This window comes from Trichogramma pretiosum, unplaced genomic scaffold (genome assembly GCF_000599845.2).
Source record: "Trichogramma pretiosum strain Unisexual culture from Peru unplaced genomic scaffold, Tpre_2.0 scaffold21, whole genome shotgun sequence".
Taxonomy (NCBI): Eukaryota; Metazoa; Arthropoda; class Insecta; order Hymenoptera; family Trichogrammatidae; genus Trichogramma; species Trichogramma pretiosum.
In genome coordinates, this window is record NW_019640940.1 from 546,944 (window position 1) to 563,764 (window position 16,821).

Below are 16,821 nucleotides of genomic sequence, written 5' to 3' on the forward strand. Positions count from 1 at the left end.
GCGGCAGGTGCAGGACGGGTTGCATCGGTCGCAGGGATAAAAGTCGCGCCGCCGCCGCGAAGGAGGAACGACGACAGGTTGTTGCATTTATGCGCGAGGCTAAACGGATTCGAATGTCAATTTAAACGATCGCGAATCCCACCGAGGAATTATGTAAGTTAACTGCGTGTGTGTGTGTGTGCACTGTATCGTACGTACTAAAAAAATAATAATAAAAACCAGCCAAGATTTTATGTAATCGCGACGACGACGACGACTCCAATAGGCGTTTGTAATGTAACGGCTACTTCGCCTTGATTCGAATCGATTCGCGACCGTGTTCTCGTGCGTGTGTGCGTTGGAAAAAATTATGTCGCAAATGCGTGTTTAATTAATCGCGCCGATTGCACTCCGCGAGCAGTGTGATGTATTGCGTTTCGCACATTTGTTTCAGATTAGTACATAAGAGAATGACCATATTCGACCTTTTTCCGAGCAAAAAAATCCCGATTCTACAATTCGAACGTAAAAAACGACCACTCGTGGAATCCAATTCAAAACCGATACAGAACTCGAGCCAATCGATCGTTTTCGAATCTCGATGTATAGAAGGCGAAAATTCAAAACTTCTTTACGAATTTCTGGTCAACGTAACCCACATAACGATAGTAATCTGTCCGTCATCGTTCATCTAGTGGGACGTTAGCCTATACAACAAATTTCTCGCGGAGCCGGAAAAAGCCGCTTTCGGAGTTCAGTATACGATTCTCGCTCGTGCCCCGCGCAGTTAGTCGCTTTCAAATAACAGTCCCCAAAAGACAGCTCCGAGTGGCGGTTGGCGTGTTTAGTGTATAAGTGCGTACGCGAGTGTCAAGCTGTATCTTGTATTGTAACGGAGAGAATCGCTGCGCGGAGGTGAGATATATAAATACACTTGTTTAATTCAGCGATTCGAACGCATATTTCGATTCAATTTTGCAACCTTACATCGACGAAATCTGCTGGCAACTGCTGTGAAAAATAGGTCGAAGAATTTCTGATGAAATGAAAATTCTGCTCGTATGACCCAATTCAATCGATGTGTACGCGACACCTGTAGCATCCAGCATATAACATATACACACACGAAAATCCAGCGCGCGCGAATCGCGACACGTCGTCGTCGTTGCCACCCGTGTGGCACTGTATAAACTGCGCGAATACGAACATAAAACGTAAAAACGGTCAAAACACTCGAGAAAGGCATGAACTGGCAGCGGCACGAGCTGTTTTGTCAGGGTCAATGGCATCGTGTCTCTCGTTCGTTCGAGCGAGCAGCGGATCAATGAAACACATCATCGATATAATTTTTGCCGAGGCCACTACGCAGATCTTCGCGCGAGAGAGAAAGAGAGAGTTCGTTAAGAGTTATAAAGAGTGATTGATAAAATTAAGGAATTTTTTTCGCGTTCGATCGGAGTGAAAATCTGTGCTGTTTTTTTTTGGACTTTGGATTCTAACGGTGTGTGTATCTTTCATCGTGTTTTTTGAAATTCAAACGTCGCAATTCTTATCATTAGAATACTTTTGACTCACGCGTAGGGAATCAACGATCAAAAGAGTCGATTAACTCACTCGAATCTCGCCTATTAATAGATTTATCGAAAAACCTTCTCCAGAATCATACACGACGAAATTCCGATCGATCAGCTGTTTTTTGTTTATAGATGTGCCAATCGCCCCGAGGAGTTCTACATTATCGACCAGCAGCGTCCAGTATAAGCAGTCGTTGCAGTTAGACGCAGCTCGATCGTGATTCGTGCCGGACAGCAGCAGCACCAGCAGTAGGCACATCCTACCACGTGTGTAGACTGTGTACCGTGTAGTGTACCCGCTCTCTGCTTCTGTGTCGCGCACCAGCGATCTCCTCGTGTGTGTGTGTGTGTTTACAATACGACGATAAACCTGATCGGTTCGTATATCGTACACACGGCGCTCTGTACATCCCAGAACAATAACAGACCCGCGCGGATGAGAATCTTTCGTCGTTGATTTTTACTTTTCGACGTATATATTCAGGCAGACTCGGGAGATTAAGATTAGAGAGAGACAGCGGATCAACATTGACTTTTTTCTCAGGTAAGAGCAACGAAATTAAAAGTAATAACGGTGCCGATATGTAATTCGATTGATTCGTGTGATTCGATGTTATGTAGTTGTTTACGCAAGATGATCGCCACGAAGCTGCCAGAGGTCCAACACCGAGAGTGCTGTCAAACTCACGTCAAAGTAAACGACTGCAAGTTCAATTGGACGATATACAATTTCAGCTTCTTCAAGGAAAAGCCCGGAGAGCCGCTGGAATCGACGGTAAGCGCGTATTATTTACACGCCGCGAAAAATCAATCGTAATAAATCGAAAATCTCTCATCTGCGTATAGATTTTCTCGCCGACGAACGATCCGGGCCTGCAGTGGCGCATCGTGCTCTATCCATCGGGCAATCATCACGAGTACAAGGACTACCTGTCGCTGTTTCTGCACCTGGTGAGCTGCGACAAGCCCTCGGTCGTGGTGGACTTTCGCTTCTGCGTCGTCGACAAGCACGGCCGGGACATCAACGAGCACAAGCCATCGCGCAAGTGGGTCTTCTATCAGAATCGCATGTCGGGCCATCCGAAATTTTTGCGTCGCGACTACGTGCTGAATCCGGCCAACAATCTGCTGGTCGCGGATCGGCTCAGGCTCAAGTGCTTCATCAGGTCGGCCGACGGCACGTTCGAGCACACGAATTACGACTGCAACGTGCCCCAGGTGCCGGATCTCACCAAGCAGCTGGCCGAGGACTACGGCAAACTGCTGGAGAGCGAGCGCTGCAGCGACGTGGTGCTAGTGGCGCGCGACGGCGCCAAGCTCCAGGCGCACAAGGTCGTGCTCGCAGCGCGCAGCCCCGTGTTCGCCGCCATGTTCGAGCACGAGATGCGCGAGTCGCGCGAGAACGAGGTGCAGCTGCGCGACTGGGACGCGGAGCTGATCAAGCAGCTGCTCGAGTACATCTACACGGGCCGAACGCCCTGCTTCAAGGGCAAGACGGTACCGCTGCTGATGGCTGCGGAGCAGTACGCCCTGGACGGCCTGAAGACCGCCTGCGAGTACGAGCTGTGCGTCAACATGAGCGTCGAGGACGCGGTGGAGCTGCTGCTCATGGCCGACATGCACAACGCCCAGAATCTGAAGCAGGCGGCGCTGAACTACGTCAAGACCAATATCCGCGAGATCATCGACACGCCGAGCTTTCGACAGTTAACCGATGTCAAGCCGTATCTCATGGCCGATATACTCAAGGCGCTCGTTTAGCAGGAGGCAGGCGCGCCCGCCTACCAACCTCTTCTCGTATTTTATGGTTAAATGATCCGTCAAAAGATCTCCTTCCTAAATTAATTATTAATCTTTACTTATAGTGACCCTATCAATTATGTCTTGATTTAGGATTAATATACTGTGATTTTAACATACAGTACGCGATTCTACACATGCGCAACGATTTGTGTAAAATGCTACTTTATGACTACTCATATAATTGTAAAATTTAAATGTCAATGTACATATACAACGCGGGCGAGAACAACCGTGAACGGTTTTTTTTGATCTTGAAAAATTCGTGCCGCCCCTCCAGCATAATTTGTAAAATTACGCGCCAATCGAGGGGGGCTTGGCAGGCCAATTTTTCGAGATGCATGAGAGTCTCTCGTTCGCGTCGTCGCGCGCGCCCGCAATGAAAGATCGATAATGTTATGCATAATATATACGTCATTCGCGCGCGCGCGCGCGCGGACGCGCACACGAGAGCCCGATCGCGCTACCGTATGCGTACCTGAAAAATATCAAATATTTTTTAATCATGTTTATATATAGCTTTAATAGTTTATTGATCGAGTTGATTTTATATATTGTTTAATGTATAAATGCTTAGCAGAAATAATAACATTTTATATAAAATTCACCGATTTTCATCGTGACAGTTGTCTTGTTTATCTATCCGAATTCACAAGGTGATAGGTTGTTAAATGAATTGAAATATTGACTTTTCATTCTAAATGAGCTAATTTATATTAATGACAGATTTCTTCATGTTCATAATATTATATTTCTATTACAATTGTCATGTCTAAAGATTAACTTGTTCTTTCAGCGATAAATTTTTATTACACAACAAAATTAAACATTTCATAGGTGATTTCTCAAACACTGCTATAAATTGAATCAATTGTAATAAGTGAAACAATTTCAGCCTCAACCAGGATTCAAACCAGAAACTTTTGATAGCAGACGAGAGTACCGAATTCTTATAGTAATTTGAATATACTAAGAGAAAAAGAAAGAAATAAAAAGTTACCAATTACACATATTTTAGATTATTGTTCAATGAAATTTCGAATGATGCATCGTCTCATGAATACCTTTGGTAAATTTAATTCATATAATCACTTCAATTTAATTTAAAAAAAATCATAAAAATAAGAAATATGAAACAAAATGATATTTCAATTACCGCAATGAATTTACGAATACATTTTTATAATTGATTTTTTTTCAATAAACTAAATAATTATTCTGATGAACCAATGTTGACTTTAATCTTATAGTTGATAGAATGAAGACATTATCTCCACTCGTTACTGTGTCGATTCAGACTTCGATGAGACAGACACAACGAAGCACACGTGTATAAAGTGAGAAAGGTGTGCAGGGCTGCCTTCGCTCGTCACCGCTGTACAATCATAATTATTGAGTAAGACTCAATTTTATAGTCAATTTTATAATACGATATTGGATAAAATTCAAACAAGAAAATAGGAAAATAGTAAGTAATAACTCGGACATCTATTAAACTCGGTAATAAATGCAATCATTCGCACTCTTTTAAAAAGGCATGTTTTACGTTTCTTCTCGACTGGTACATAATTTAGTAAAAAAAATTTCCTTCGATGAATTGGATCGTCAATTTTATCTTTGTTGATAATCGCATCACAAATCAATGACAAAATTTTAGTTTTTGAAATTGACAAACAGGCACAATAAAAATCAAGACGACCATATATCTTTTAAGAGCCGATCAAGCATCTGGCTTAAATGCTATTCACTATTAAACGATACCACCACGATCCCTAGTGGTCAATTTGAATTCTAGTGGTTCTCTTACGTGAAACTAGATTAACAAAATAGTAAAAGTTGACTTATACAATTAGTTTGCCTTTGCCATTTTCAGATTTATGGATATAAAGGTTTTTTAAGGAACAAGATTATTTTTGCTGAAATGTTTTAAAATACATTTTCTGTGATTGGCTGGCTTTTGTTAAATTTTTTAATAGAATAATGAGGCAAAAATTACGTGCAGTTTAAATGACTTGAAAACGATAATTTTATTGTTTCGAAAAGTGCATACCAATTCTCAAGTGCTTTAAATATAATAAAACCACTTCAAGCATACACCACGAGATGGCGAGTACTATTATCTATAAATCTGCAAGTGATAAAACCAATATAATTGTATAAATCAAAAGAGCAAAAATAGTGTCTCGTATATATTTGACATATATGGTATAGAATATAAAAAAATTTAGAATAATTATTAGAAGTAGGTAAAGTGGTTCTTTGAAAGAATTTTATATAGTCAAAAAATTGGACAATAAATAGTAAAATAAACAGGGAGTACTATGGCCATACAATTTTGAAAAGAGAGCAACACTCTTGATCAATAAAAGCTAGGCGTACAATTTTGAACTGTTCTACCAAGGAAAGAATAGATTTTTGAAAGTTTGTTTGTATGAATATCATTGTAATAAGAATAGTCTTAGCTTGTATTTAAGCAAAGTCTTGCAAGCAATAATATCTTTTATAAAATCAGCTAAAAATTTCTTAAAAAAAATCTTTTTAGAAAAAAATTCTAAATAAAATTCCATCCATCGACACCTTGTACAAATGTGTTGAACCATCCGTCATAGGTTTGTGTCAATATTTATCTTGGAGAGCGTAGCAAGCTTCTTTGTCTTGTCAGCTTGGCTGTCTTTTGATTTTTATCTTTGCACCTTTTTGTGCCACATCTGCAAGGAGCTGCTTTATACGCTCTTTTAACCAGAAATAAATATTTTGGACTAGTTACATATTCATTTCAAAGATATAGAGAGTTCGTAACATTTGATAACATCCGATACGATTATCATCTCTGCAAAAATTAATTCCAGAGATTTTTTTGAAAATACAATTGCCGCGCGCACGTGATTACTCACGCTCACACTTTTTATCGTATCGTAGCGGTGTGCTCAGTTCTGTATTAAAAAGTCATAGCTAGCAAGATATCCAAGTAAAGTAATTTCGTGTCGTGTATCTACGAGAACGTTGCTTCTCTATTGCGATGCTCAGTTAACCTTAGAACGTCGCCGCGTGAACACCTCGTGCATCTTCAAATTCTTATCAGTTACTTTGTGCGTTGTGTCGCGAGTGCCCAAAACGATCATGTCCACGAATAACGACGAGCTCGACCGACAAAGAATCGAGCTTTTGAAGACTTTTCGCAAAAACGTCGATTGGGCGATCGAAGAGGAGCGACGCGAATTTCTCCGTCGATTTTACCACTTGATCAGAAGTTGGAAGAGTCAATTTCCCGATCTCCGAGACATTTTCCGAGGAGAAGAAATCGATTGGCTCCTCGCGAAGGATATAAAAAATTATTTCAGCTCCGATCCCATTTTCAGAGGAGCTCCACTCGTAAAATACGTGATCAGGAGCGGCTACAAAGACGAGCCCGAGCTGGATAAAGACGGCCGGCCGTTGCTGCGTCGCACCACTGCACTGCATCATTTCGCTGGCGCTAAGCGCGACGACTGGATTACCGTAGTCAGTGACCTCTTCAAAATATACGACAGCTTCGAAGCGAACGACATCGGCGCGAACGGATTCACGCACTTCCACGTGGCTTGCGAATTCGACATCATGGACGTCGTCGTGAAATTTCTTCGCCACGGCGTGAATCCCAATTGCTGCTGGCCAAAAACCAGCCTGAGGCTGCTGCACTGGGCCCTGGTCAACGATCGCGCGGGTCTTGCCCGCGCCCTGCTGGAACGAGGCGCCGAGCCGAGCGTGGCCAACGCCGACGGATCGACGGCTCTGCACCTGATCGTCACCCACGCGTCTCGTAGCGAGGAATGGCCGCGGCTGTTCGAGGGTCGAACTCGGCGATCGACGATCGACGCCCGGGACAAGAACGGCGACTCGGCGCTGCACTTGGCCGTGAAGCACGGCGAGAAGGAGTTGGCCGAGTGGCTGCTGAGGATAGGCGCCGATCTGAATTTAGTCGACGCCGCGGGCGACACGCCGCTGCACATCGTCGTCCGCCGGGCTCGTTGCGATGGATGGATCAAGTTATTCTGCAGACATCGAAGTACTCGGGTCGACGCCCGGGACGCCAACGGCAACACACCGCTGCACTTGGCTCTGTCCCAAAGTGGCTGGGGCAAAAACTTGGCCGAGCCGCTGCTGAGACGAGGCCGCGCCGATCCGAGCCAGGCCGACGCGCAGGGATCGACCGCTCTGCACATCGTGTGCGGCAATTTGCAACGCAACAACAGCAGCAAGTTGCCGAAATGGTTCTTCGAGGCCAACGACGCCACACGGCGGACGTTGCGAGTCGATGCTCGGGACAAAAAGGGCGACACGCCGTTGCATCTCGCTCTGTGCCGCGGGTCCAGAAGGATGGTCGAGTTCCTGCTGAGACGAGGCGCGGATCCGGGCGTGGCCAACGAGGCGGGATCGACCACTCTGCACGTCGTTTGCGAGAGAAACGACGACGACGACGTCGGCTTGGCGAGGATGTTGTTCGGAAATCGGCGGCGGCTATTGCGGGTCGACGCCCGGGACAGCGAGGGACGGACGCCGCTTCAATTGGCCGTTGCGAATCTCATGCCGAGTACCGTCGATACTCTGTTGAGCAACGGGGCCGACCTCGCCAACTTCGTTTTTCCCCACGAGAATTGCTTCGGCAAATTTTTCGACTCGAAGGGTATGAGCTGTCGTTACAGGAGTCGTTTGAGAATGGAGCTGGTGTCGAGCGCTCTGGCGATCGTCGAGAGCCTCGAGGCGAAAGGATACGACGCGCAGCGAAGCGACGCCCTGACGATCATGAAATTTTACGCCGGATGCGGACTGTTCGACGCGAACGTCGAAGAAAATTGGTACGACGACGACGACGCGACGTTCGCGAACGAAGCCAAAAAGACGATGATGAATCCGAGCCTGTCGCTCTACGACTGGATTCGGTTGCGACCCGAAGAGCTGGCGGCGAAACGGGTCACGGCCAAGGACTGCTTCGAGTTCGCGCGCGGAAACGATCTGTGGCACTTGGATCGAGGGCTTAAAAATCGCTGCTTTTTGCACATGTGCGAGAAGCTGTCGAGAGGATTTTTCCGGGCCTGGGCGATCGAGTGCTTCGTGGAGCTGACGCGCTCTCGACTGCCGCTCGAGTGCTATGGCCTGATCATCGATGAATCCTTCACGAACGAGGATTTATATCATATTTGCTTGGCGACTACGATCCAAAGTTAATACAATTTACGTTAAAATACAACAATATGCATGGTTTTTTTTACAAAGATAAAAAAAATCAATTCTGTACTTATGTTCTATACTTATATAAGAAATTGTACGAAAAGTCAATCATTTTTAAAGCCAGTATTGACCGCTAGATGTCGACTACCTTCAAATATGTAAATCTGCAAGTGGCAAATGCAAACTAATTGTATAAGTAAAGAAATATTCATGATAATTAATATTATGAACTTTTCCATTTCGCGATTATAAATTTTAACGTAAAATTGCAGAAAGCTCGTATGAGCGACAAAGATAATTTGTGCCGTCCCCGTAGCCACACGTGTGGATTCGAAGAGAGCTGGGTAGCGAGAGAGATTTTCTCTGATCTTTTCCAGGGTTTTAACGGTCCGTCGCCGCTCGAACCGTCGCAGCGCTCCCTTTTCTACCTCTCATTCAGGTGAGGGTAGGCGCTCGATGTCACGAGGTCAGCGGTGGCGGTCGTCCGTCGGGAGGCTCTGCGGATGTCGCGACCGTCGTGTGACCGGGGGTGAAACTCCAGGCGCCACATATTATTGAATTCAAATTTACAAATTGATTATATAAATGTTTATACACGAAGAGATAATTTTTGTTAACAATTTTTAAGCATATTTTAATCGCATTTGAAGTTATTATTTATTATAATAAATGAGATGCTAAAGTGTTTTTTTATTAAAAGTTTAAAATTTTTATATTTCAACATTCTTCCGTAAAGTCTAACTAGTGATTTTGTTAAAAAATGAGTGTCATTGATATCCAGGTTTATAATAATTCAATATATTTATAGTATTTTAGGGCCAAATCAATGATTTATTGATATAAATGCACTATACAAGGCTAAATGAAATTTTTTTAAATAAAAATTTTATAAATGTCTGTCAATTGGCACATTGAAAGTTTTGAGCTTAGATAAGCTAGACTCTAAATTTAAAGCATTGGCCATCTACATTTTAAGCACATATTCAAATTAAAGTTCATTCATTGTCATTATCGTGTGTTCTTTCATATGGCACACGGTTCAGTAAACATAAATTTCTATCATATGCTTGTTTTACACCCTCCGTATGTTTTGCAGCGATCAAACACGATGTGCCTTCTTCCACTGACGCCATAAATTCAATTTGTCAATTATTTCTTGGCGGTGCTGCGCCGTAAAATTTTCGACACGCAGGTTTTTATTTAAGAACTATACTTCAACGCTCATCGTCGAAAAATCTTGTGATAATTATTTCGCATAGGTATTTTATAAACGCCTAATGCGATCGATCGCATAGAACCTCAAGATATTTATCATTCCGAAATGTGAACATGGCTCGGTCATGGTACAGAATATATACTCGACAATTACGGGTGGCTTAATGACGCATTGGTAAAGTACAAACACAAATGGATTCGTTTCCGTTTTATTGAAAAAATTATTTATACCCTTCGATTCCCATCACAATGGAAAGTGTACAATTCCACAGAATTACGTGCTGAATTAGGATACTGTGAATCCCGACCTTTCTCGTGTCCATGAGCATGGTTATTTTTATTGTTAGGAGAAGTTTAAATCGCGACACACTTTTCAATCGTAAAATATAGCTCGCACAAATTATTCATTTTTGAGGCCTTCAAGAGAGAGAATCACATATGAAAAAAACAAATTATATATGCTGATCGTCATCACGAGTTTTGACCTGCAGCCGACAAGGCAATAATACATAAATCTTTATTCTCCAGCCTTTCGAGTATAAATTCACGGATCCGTTCCGGCAGCGCGTAGCGACGCGTCATCCGCGCGAAAGGTTCTCGGGTCCAGGTCAGCAAAAACGTTCTCGATAGCTTCTCGCACAGATGCATGGTGCAACGCCGAATCGTGGCCTCGTCGCGGCAACTCACGTTCCACCAATCGCCCTTCGCGAATTTCCAGTAGTCCGTGTACCTGACTAGATTATACGCCTTACTGGCCGATGTAAAGCGTATCAGATTGTAGAGCCACAGGCGCCCTACATACACCTTTGGGGCTTCGAGGAAGAACTCCTCTGTGTCGATCCAAGATCTGTCCGGATTCTCGAACAAGTCGTTCTTGACGAAAAATTTCATGATGCGCTGGGCGTCGCTTTCGCTCATCTCGTATCCTCTTTCCACGAGACTTTGGACGGCACCCAAAACGCCGGACGCCTGCACCAATTTGTGCTGGATCTTGGCGTTATCCATCATTACGGTGCTCCTGTCGAAGAGATCAGGTGGGAAGACAAATCTGGACAGATCGGCGCCATTATCCAACAGTGCCTCGACGACATCCGGCAATTGCCTCGCCAAGGCCCACTGCAGCGGTGTCCAGCCAGACTCGTCCCGGGCATCGACCCGAATCACCTGATTTCTTTCTCGATTGATCCGGAAGAAAAGCTGCAGCGAGTTGCTATCGTACTTGGTTTGACAAATGGCGTGCAGCGGCGTCGATCCAGCCTTGTTGGCCAGATTCGGGTCGGCGCCTCGTAGCAGCAGCAACCTGAGCGCCTCCTCGGTCGAGTGGCACGCGGCCAAGATCAGCGGCGTGTTGCCGTTCTTGTCCCGGGCGTCGATCTGCACCTTGGTGATTGCGTTCGGCACCCTGAGTTGCATCGCGTCGCAAACCTCGAAGAATTCCTTCGTCAAGTTGTGGGCGCGGCTCGCCGTGCAAATCACGTGCAGCACCGTCCATCCCTCCGCGTTGGTCGTGTTCGGATTCGCGCCTCGCCTCAGCAGAAATCGGACGAGATTTCTGTAGCCATTGTTCGCAGCCATGTGCAACGGCGTGTTGCCGTTAACGTCCTGTGCGTCGATTTGCACCTCGCGACCCGGCAGTTCGTCGAGGGTCCTGAAAAATAGCTCAATCAGTCCGAAGGCTTCGCCCTTGACGCATGAGATAAAGTGCAGAGGTGTGAATCCAGCCTGGTTGCTCCGATCGGGATTGGCGCCGGCTCTCAGCAGCTTCTCGACGATCCTGCCACGACGATAGATCAGGGCCAAGTGTAGCGACGAATCGAGCGTATTCTGTGCGAGGAGATCGGGATTCGTCCGGCGGGATGCGATGAATCTTTCGACGACGTCGTCGATGCCAAACATGCAGGCCGCGTGAAAATGCGAGAATCCGATCTTGTCGATGTAATTCACGTTGACGGAGTCGTATATCGTAAAAAGCTTGCCGACGAGATCGTCGGCGTGCTTGTGTCGAGCCGCGTGATGTATCGGTGTGGTGCGCCGAGGCTGCAGCGACGGTGCTCTGTCGTCGGCCTCTCGATGCACATCGTCATGAGGCTGGTCCCTGTAGCCGGTCTTGATCACGAAGTCGATGAATTGTTCCGCTTGAAAATAGCTTCTGCCCTCGTATCTATACATTACGGCATTCAGGAGGAGATGATCGATCTGGTGCCAGAAAAATACGTCTCGGAGATCGGGAAGATCATTGTCCGGCCATTTGTTGACTGCGGACAAAATTTCGGCGACAAGATCCTGCCAATTATTGACGTTTTCCTTAATCATCCACAGTTCTTCTGCTCGTCCGCGGCGTTCGATTTTAGGTGAGATCGAGAGATAGGTGAGATCGAGACTTTCAGCCATTTTGAGTGCAGATCTTCTTTGTCGTTCACGCCGCGGCGTCGTCACGAGTACTGCCTAGTATACGCGTGAAACTTGAGTCGGTTAAATAAAATCTAGTGTAATCAACAGAAAAATCGTATAGTTACTGTTAGTATTACTTCTCATACCCATTGTTCATAATTTTTAGTGTAATGTAGAAAGCGTAAACATAGCGAGTTGTGTGGCCCCTACTTCGCTGTATTTACTCCGAATTATTCTTACCTAAGTTTACGGTACCTTCACAGTAATCGACGAAAAGAGTAAATACAGCGAAGTATGGGCGAAGGCCTATACATCGCCTGTGTACTATTTATATTATTACTACCGTGTATCGTTGTACACACTTTCCAACTGTCATCGAGTGCTTAGCTCGTCCTATACTCGTTGCGTCTCTCGCCAAGTCCACGTCTTTTTTTTACTTTCAACATAGCTCGTTGAGAAAATTTTGGTAAATTTAACTCATAATCACTTCAATTTATTTAAAAAAAAAAAAAGTCATAAAAATAAGAAATAAGAAAACGAAATGATATTTTAATTACCTCAATGAGTTTATGAATACATTTTTATAATTAATTTTTTTTCAATAAACTAAATAATTATTTTGATGAACCAATGTTGACTTCAATGTTATAGTCCATAGAATGAAGACATTATCTCCACTCATTACTGCGTCGATTCAGACTTATAGAAGCACACGTGTATAAAGTGAGACAGGTGTGCAGGACTGCCTTCGCTCGTCACCGCTGTATACCTGTGCCGGCACTGGGCGAGCGATGGACATGGGACATCGATTCAATCCTCACGATCCATCATATGGGTCATGGAACGGAATGTATACTCGACAATTACAGATGGCTTAACGACGCATTGGATGCTGGTAAAGTAGAAACACAAAAGGATTCGTTTCCGTTTTATTGCAAAAATTATTTATACCCTTCGATTCCCATCACGATGGAAAGTGTACAAATCCGCGGAATTACGTGTTGAATTAGGATACCGTGATTCTCGAACTTTCTCGCGTTCATTAGCACGAATACTGCACTTTCTCTCCGTTTTTGATATATATGTCAACGATGGTGTCATAAAACGTGTAAAAAAACACTAGAGAGACTACCGGAGGGTATATTATCAGGGTATCGTCTTCAAAGCATTGCTTTGGATCGATCTCTCAACTTTTCATTTAAAAGTGAAATCTTGCCCCAAGTATCTATTCTCTCCTTGCCTTGAAGTAAGAATTTAATTTCTCATACAGCTTCGCACGCTGTCCCCTTTAACTGACATTTGTACATGCGGTATGCGATTAATCGAGTAAATGTAATCAACAATTACACGACAAGTAATTTCCTCGTAAAAATCCAATCCATGTTTTGTATCTAAGTACGTACGAAGTACTAAACAATTACTTTTTCACACACTATACGAGTACCAGAAGTAATAATGGTATAATTGTCGATATTGTTATAGGAGACGTTTAAATCGCGATACTCGGTTCGTTTGGAAAATATAGCTCGCGCAAACAAAATTTGGGTGTTACAGACCTTCAAGAGAGATTTCTTAGAGAGAGAGAGAGAGAGAGAGAGAGAGAGAGAGAGAGAGAGAGAGAGAATCACGAATGTAAAAAAATTAAATCCCAAAATGATTAATAAATAAAAATATATTTATTCTATTGAATGGCATGAACAACTGGCAAAATGAATACCAGAAATGATGAATTTCTGCAAATATGCCAATCATAATCACTAGTTTTGATCTAAACTCAAGATCAAATCCCACAAAACTACATTTTTCATATACGTAAACAAATGATCATCCATCTCTGGCGGAAACCGATAATTGCTTGCGCGCCTCCAAACTATCCCGGACCAGTACAGAAGAAATCTTCGCGATAGCTTCTCGCACAGATGCAAAGTACAAGCCCGAACTACGGACTCCTCGCAATTCATGTTCCACCAAACTTCTGATCTCGCGAAATCCCAGTAGTCTTCATCTTGAATTCGATTCTGGGGCACTCTTCCGATCGGAAAGTCTATCAATTGGGAGAGCGACAGGTCCGGTCTTACCTGTATCTGGCTGGCTTCGCGCGCGAAATCCTCGTTGGCGCGCCAAGATCCATCCTGATTCGCTCCCGACTCGAACAATCGGTGCTTGATGAAAAATTTCGCGATCGACGCAATGGCCTCGAGATCGATCATCCATCCTGCTCTCGAGAGAATTACGGTGGAACGCATAAGGCCGGACGCTAGCATCAATTTGCATTTGATATTGGAACTCTCAAAGAAACACTTGTCGAATTGTTGTTGGGTGGGGAAAACAAAGTTCGCCAGATCGGCGCCATTGTTCAGGAGTACTTCGACGACATCCGGCGAGGCGATCGCCACGGCCCACTGCAGCGGCGTCCAGAACAACTCGTCCAGGGCGTCGACCCGAATCACCTGATTTATTTCTCGGCTCACCCGAAAGAAAAGCCCAATCAAGTTGCCATCGTATTTGGTTCGAGAAATGGCGTGCAGCGGCGTCGATCCAGTCTTGTCGGCCAGATTGGGGTCGGCACCTCGTCGCAGCAGCAGCTCGACCCTCCTGTCGTCGTCCTCGAGGCGCACGGCCCAGAACAACGGCGTCTCGCCCGTACGGTAGTCCAGCGTATCCAGCAGCGGCTGCAGCCGCAGCTCGTCGCAGATCTCGAAGAACAGCCGCGTCAGATCGTGATCGACGCCCTCCTGGCACATGGTGTGCAGAGGAGTGTGTCCGTGGCGGTCGACGGCGTTCGGGTCGGCGCCGCGTTCCAGCAGCAATCGGAGCATCTGCTCGGTCGGGTGGCCAGCTACCAAGAGCAGCGGCGTGTTGCCGAACGGATCCCGCGCGTCGATCGCCACCGGTCGATCCATCTGCTCGCAAACGGCGAAGAATATCGCCGGCACTCGGTCGAAGCAGTCGCTGCGTCGGCTCGCGTGGCAAACGAGGTGCAGCGCCGTGCATCCCATGTTATTGGTTAAATTAGGATCCGCGCCTCGGCTCAGCAGCAATCTCACCGGATATCCGTAGTCGCCGAGCACGGCCAAGTGCAACGGTGTGTTGCCTTCCTCGTCCGGGATGTCTATCGACACCTCTTGACCGAGCAGGTCGCACTCCTCGAAGATTATATTCAGTAATCGGTTGTCGCAGCGTGGCCCCACGCTGCAAACGACGTGCAGCGGCGTCGATCCGTCCCCGTTGGCCAAGTTCGGATCCGCGCCTCGACGCAGCAGCATACGGACCAGCCTTTTGTGGCCACGAGGCACAGCCAAGTGCAACGGTGTGTAACCGTACAGGTCCAGGGCGTCGATCAACACCTCTCGATGGACTCGGTCGCATTCCTCGAAGAATATCCCCAGCAGTCTGTCGTCGTCGTCTTTCCTCAGGCAGATCATGTGCAGCGCCGTCGTTCCCCTCCCATTGACCGTGTTCGGATTCGCGCCTTGCCGCAGCAGAAGTCGGACGAGATTTCTGTAGCCATTGGTCGCGGCCATGTGCAACGGCGTGTTGCCGTTAACGTCCTGTGCGTCGATTTGTACCTCGTGACCCGGCATTTCCTCGAGGGTCCTGAAAAATAGCTCCCCCAAACCGAAGGCATCGTCTTTGATACAGATTTGGTGTAGAGGCGTCAATCCAGCCTCGTTGGCCAATTGGGGATCGGCGCCATTTTTCAGCAGCAGTTCGGCGACGCCGCCGCGACGATGAACCAGAGCCAGGTGCAGCGGGGGATCGACCCTGCCATCGGCAGCTGGACAGTTCGGATCTTGTCCGTGATCGAGGAATCGCTTGACGGCGTCGACGCAGCCCAACTTGCAGGCCGCGTGAAAATGCGAGAATCCTTGGCCGTTGGTGTAGTTCACGTTAAATGCGTCGTAGATCGTAAAAAGCTTGCCGACGAGATCGTCGGCGTACTCGTGCTGAGCCGCGTCATGTATCGGTGTGGTGCGGCGCACATCGTTCACATCGTCATGAGGCCGGTCCCTGTAGCCGGTCTTGATCACGAAGTCGATGAATTGTTCCGCTTGAAGAGAGCTTCTGCCCTCGTATCTATACTCTACGGCATGAAAGAGGAGACGTTCGATCTCGAACCACCAAAATACGTTTAGGAGACCGTGAACATTATCGTCCGGCCATTCGTTGACTAGAGACGAAATTTCGGCGACAAGATCCCACGTCTCTTGCCGTTCCTGCCAATCATTGACGTTTGCCCTTATCCTCCTCAGTTGTTCTGCTCGTCTGTCGTGTTCTCTTCTAGCATAGGTGAGATCGAGACTTTCAGCCATTTTGAGTGCAGATCTTCTTCTTTGTCGTTCACGCCGCGGCGTCATCGCGAGTACTGCCTGTACGCGTGGAACTTGAGTCGGTCAAATAAAATCTAGTTTAATCAACAGAAAAATCGTATACTTACTGTTAGTATTACTTCTCATACCCATTGTTCATAATTTTTAGTGTAATGTAGAAAGCGTAAACATAGCGAGTTGTGTGGCCCCTACTTCGCTGTATTTACTCCGAATTATTCTTACCCAAGTTTATGGTACCTTTGCGGTAATCGATGAAAAGAGTAAATACAGCGAAGTATGTGCGAAGGCTTATACCTCGCCCGTGTACTATTTATAATATCATT

The 16,821-nt window shown here is 45.8% G+C and overlaps 2 protein-coding genes across 4 annotated transcripts; one reads left to right on the plus strand and one right to left on the minus strand.

Moving 5' to 3' along the window:
* Window positions 1–767: 767 nt before the first annotated feature.
* LOC106653712 (speckle-type POZ protein-like) lies at window positions 768–4,365 on the plus strand. Its single transcript, XM_014373246.2, has 4 exons — window positions 768–894; window positions 1,686–2,097; window positions 2,175–2,328; window positions 2,400–4,365. Exons 3-4 carry the CDS (start codon window positions 2,188–2,190, stop codon window positions 3,312–3,314), a joined length of 1,056 nt encoding a protein of 351 aa, XP_014228732.1. The 5' UTR covers window positions 768–894; window positions 1,686–2,097; window positions 2,175–2,187; the 3' UTR covers window positions 3,315–4,365.
* A 5,078-nt stretch (window positions 4,366–9,443) lies between these two features.
* On the minus strand, window positions 9,444–16,545 carry LOC106653764 (ankyrin-1-like). 3 transcript variants are annotated; one of them, XM_023457832.1, is made up of 2 exons: window positions 15,536–16,545; window positions 9,444–11,198 (listed from the first exon to the last, which is right to left on the minus strand). In XM_023457832.1, the coding sequence occupies exons 1-2, from the start codon at window positions 16,523–16,525 to the stop codon at window positions 10,248–10,250; spliced, it is 1,941 nt and encodes a 646-aa protein (XP_023313600.1). In that variant the 5' UTR covers window positions 16,526–16,545; the 3' UTR covers window positions 9,444–10,247. The 3 variants fall into 3 exon arrangements, with proteins under 3 accessions (XP_023313600.1, XP_023313599.1, XP_014228808.1); XM_023457831.1 differs by having other exon boundaries at window positions 9,444–11,192; window positions 15,530–16,545; XM_014373322.2 differs by lacking the exon at window positions 15,536–16,545 and adding an exon at window positions 12,725–13,138 and having other exon boundaries at window positions 9,448–12,259.
* Between the last annotated feature and the right edge of the window lie 276 nt (window positions 16,546–16,821).